Source organism: Aplysia californica, unplaced genomic scaffold (genome assembly GCF_000002075.1).
Source record: "Aplysia californica isolate F4 #8 unplaced genomic scaffold, AplCal3.0 scaffold00431, whole genome shotgun sequence".
Classification (NCBI taxonomy): Eukaryota; Metazoa; Mollusca; class Gastropoda; order Aplysiida; family Aplysiidae; genus Aplysia; species Aplysia californica.
Genome location: NW_004797701.1, coordinates 101,651 through 105,941, shown reverse-complemented (window position 1 = coordinate 105,941; position 4,291 = coordinate 101,651). Strand labels below are relative to the sequence as shown.

Here is a 4,291-nt window from a genome sequence, read left to right as displayed (position 1 = left end):
GGAACAGTGGCGGTGGGTAGTGAAGGAAGGGCTAACAGGCTTGAGCCCCCCCCCCCCCCCCCCCTTTTACTATATCCCAAAGTAAATGACAATTTCTTAACGAACGAAATAAGCTGTTGAAACTGTTATGATCGCACGCAAGGAACACAGAGTGATCGGCTTGACGGCTTGCTCGTTTATCCAATATCTATTGTCCCCGCTTACAACTATAAGTAACCTAACAGCCAATCAAATGTCTTTAGGGCCCAGCATAGGATGAGCCCGTTCCCAGGACTCTTCGTTAATGAAACTCTTCTTGTAAAAAGGCAGAAGACTGGAAAAAATAACACTGTACCTGGGGCTCACGCTCTCCTAGCCCTGGCAATGGGGTGAAAGTTTACGACACACTTTCCCCCAGTGACACAAATACCTATGAGTTCCTTTGTTAGGTGCGTTCTACTTTTGGCGACTACACAGCCTAATCCTCCAGGTCATAGATGGAATGTTTGAAATGCTGTGTGTGCATGTTAGTGTTTGTGCTGCTGAGATTTAACAGTTATAAATCACGTCGATTCCACTTTTAAAGCAACTTTTTTTATACAGAAGAATCTAACTTAGAACAAAGAGATAGAAAATAAAGGTCTTCACGTTTGAGTTTGAATGGTTCTCAAAACACCGTGGCTCACCGTGACTATGGAGAAATCAGTACTGTTTAGGGCTTATATTGCTTGCTATTTGGTAGTAAAGAAGTGGAAGCAACCTAAGCCCCACCCAAATTTTGGTCCACCCGCCACCACTGACAGGAAATTGATTATAAATAGCATCTGTAAAGCGCACACCTACTCATCAGTAAGCTCTGTGGGCTTTACAAATTATGTAATTATTCCAGCAAACCCTAGAACACTCTGATGTTCTCGGTTTCTCGGAAAGCATACAGTTTAAACTGCCGATTAAGCGCTGGAAACTAACAAACTGGCAAATATCTCTCGCCCTCTATTGCTGGCTGGGTGCCCATTCCTACGCGTATGAGGTGTGATAAAACTGACATTAGAGCTTTGCTAGCTAAGAGGTCAAACAGAAATGTGATAAAACTGAGAATAGAGCTAAGCTGGGTTAAAGGTGGAACAGTGGTGGAATAAAACGGAAAATAATAGAGATTTGCTAGCTATAGGTAGAGCAGCGGTGCGATAAAACTGAGAATAGAGCTAAGATAGGTCATAAATAGAATAGAAATGGAATTTTTTAAATGAGAATACAGCTACCTGGGTATGACGTAGAACAGAGATGGGATAAAACTGAAAATATATCTAAGCTTGGTAAGAGGAAGAACAGAGATGGAGTGAAACGCAGAACAGAGCATAAGCCAAGTACTACATGTATTATCATGCACTACATAACTCCTGTTCCAGCTCCTGGGAGCTTTCCTCACAGCCTGTCAAAGTTGCTGAAATCAGCGTCTGTGTTCTGCTGCATTTCAGCTTCACTGTGTGTTAAGTTCCTCTTTCGCGACAGGATTTTAGAATTTTTCAAGGAGGTACAAAATATTGAATATAGAGAGGGGCAAAAGTCTACAAGCTGAGCCCTTCATTCGGAACTTACTTTGGCCTACTTTTCACATATGGGATCTCTGTCCCCTGTGGGGGCATTGCGGGTTTCCGTGACCTCATGTTCGCCGTTAACCTATTTTGATTTATTTCATTCAATTCGAGGGGGGGGGGGGACTGGAATAGGCTTGAGTATGTTTCAAAAAAGAAGATAAAGAAAAAGACAAAAAAGAAGAAAGTGGTGACTACACTGATAAGAAAGAGGTGACAGAATGTTCTGCGTAATAATTTCCAGTCTATGCGTGTGTTAGGCTTCAATAGGTAAGTGTGGCCTTGGTAGTCCATTGGTTAGGTTACCGTTCTCGTAATCGAGAGGTTGCAGGTTCGAGGGTTCAAGTCTCAGACCAGACGTTGTGTCATTTGGAAGGCATCATCATCATCAACGATTTTCAACCCTGAAAGGGTATTGGCCACATACAAGCTCCTTCAATTTAACTCTGTCCTGGGCCATCCTTCCAAGCTCGTTCCAAGTGAACTTCACCCCTCTCATGTCCCTTTCCACGCATCTCCTCCATGTTTCCCGTTCCCTACCCCTGCCTTGGGCTCCCTGTGGGTTCCACTGCAGTGACTGTCTTGTGATGTTTCCCCTGGGCTTTCTTAAAGTGTGTCCCATCCATAGCCACTTTCTTTGTTCTATTTCTACTTCTTTATCCTTTTGTCCTGTCCTTTCCCACAGCTCGTCATTTCTTATTCTATCCTGCCACTTGATTCTTAGAATACTCCTCATACATCTGTTAATGAAAGTGTGGACTTTATTCAGCACTGTCTTTGTTGTCTTCCAAGTTTCGCAGCCGTAGAGGAGCACAGACTTGACGTTGGAGTTAAAAGAGTCGAATCTTGGGGCGCAGTGAGATGTTGCTTGTTTTCCAGACTTTTGATAATTGATTAAATGCTGACCTTACCTTGGCAGTTTTTGCTGTAACATTTGCCTCGGTTCCACCTTTACCATCGATGACACTTCCAAGGTAGGTAAAGAGTCCACTTCCTCCAGGGGAGCGTCTTCACAGCAGGGTTTGAAACTCTTCCTTGCTTCACTACTTTCGACTTGTCTGGATGTATACGTCGGCCAACACTACTTGACAGGCTGTTGAGTTCCTTGGTCTTTTCTTGCATCTGAACATGTGTGTGAGAGAGCAGTGCAAAGTCATCGGTGAAGTCCTAGTCGTCCAGCAGCTGCCAAGGGATCCAATGCATTCCATTACGCTTGCCTGTGGTGGCTTCTTTCCTGACCCAGTCAGTGAGAGCAAGCATCCCTGTCTCACTCCTGTCTGTACCTGGGATGGTTCTGAGAGTTGTCCTTCGTGGAAGACTTGGCAGTTTGTTCCATCATTGGTGGCCTTCACAAGCTTGCCGATTTTGTCAGGTGTTCCATAATGCTGCACGAGTTTCCAAAGAGTTTCCCTGTCCACGATGTCAAACGCCTTTTCATAGTCAATGAAGTTGACCTCGAGTGGTGAATTCCGTTCCAGCGATTGCTCAACAATGATGCGCAGAGTAGCTATCTGGTCCACGCATGATCGACTTATGCGGAGTCCTATCCGGTTTCCCTGGAGCTTCTCGTCTGTTGCCAGCTTGATTCTCTCCGGGAGTATCCTGTTAAAGACTTTCCAAAGTATGAACAGGAGTATTATGCCCCTGTAGTTGTTACAATTGCTGAGGTCTCCCTTCTTTGGCAGCTTGACTGGGTGGCCTTCCCTCCAATCTAATGATATTTCCTCCTCTTGCCAGGTCTTTTTCGAATAGAACATAAAGAATTTCCAGATATCTTTACCTGCCTTAAGGGCCTCTGGTGGTATATGGTCTTAACCAGCTGCCTTGTGGGACTTCAGCTGCTGCAATTTCCTCTCTCGAAGGTAGTTCCGCAACTATTGGGGGGTCATTTCGGGCTGGAAGATTTTCTGGTTGGAAGGCACTTTACATTAATTTTCATAACTTCACCCAGGTAAGAATAGGTACCTGGCCTTTGACAGTGAAAGATCTTATCAGTATGTAAGTGTTAAGGGCCTGTGAAATGGCAGCTTGTACTGTATGTACTGCTGTGGTAATACTATAGATTGTAAAGCGCATAGAGCTTGTTATTGCGCGGTAATTTAGGCATACAAATGCTATCTATTTATCTATGATAATTATTATTACTGTTAGTGAAATCAGTCTCACAAATAATGTCAAGCAAGTGTTGGTGACACAGCGTTTGGATGGATGGTAACTAGCTTGTGTCCTTAGGCAAGGTGCGATTAACCTAGCTTTAAAAAAAAATATAAAAAATAATAGCAACACAATAGGCGCTGCACAAAGACGACCAACAATGGCATGCTCGTAAATTATTCAACGCTGGCATAATGTTGTGAATTTATTGGTATATTTTTTATGTACCGGAATATTTTTAAAATATGTAGCCTACATGTGGGCTACATGTGGCACCCACGTTGATCAACAAAATGCAATTTATTTACATGTATTAATAATTTGTTCTATTGAATTTCTCTCTGTGCTGTTGTCCAGCCGTGGAAGTTTGACTGGGACAAGACAACCCAAGGCTGGGTGCTCTCCGCTCTCTTCATGGGTTACTACATCTCTCAGTTGCCTTCTGGGGTGGCGTCCGCTAGGTAATGTCTCTGTCTCTGTCTTTGTCTCTGTCTCTTTCTCTGTCTTTGTCTCTGTCTCTGTCTCTGTCTCTGTCTCTGTCTCTGTCTCTGTCTCTGTCTCTC

The 4,291-nt window shown here is 43.8% G+C and overlaps 1 protein-coding gene across 1 annotated transcript in view; it reads left to right on the top strand.

Moving 5' to 3' along the window:
* LOC101861831 (sialin) overlaps positions 1–4,291 on the top strand; it is a gene marked incomplete at its 3' end in the record, with an annotated part of 34,637 nt that overhangs the window by 17,044 nt on the left and 13,302 nt on the right. Inside the window, 1 exon segment of the mRNA XM_013086061.2 lies at positions 4,086–4,189. Coding sequence (XP_012941515.1) covers positions 4,086–4,189 — 104 coding nt within the window.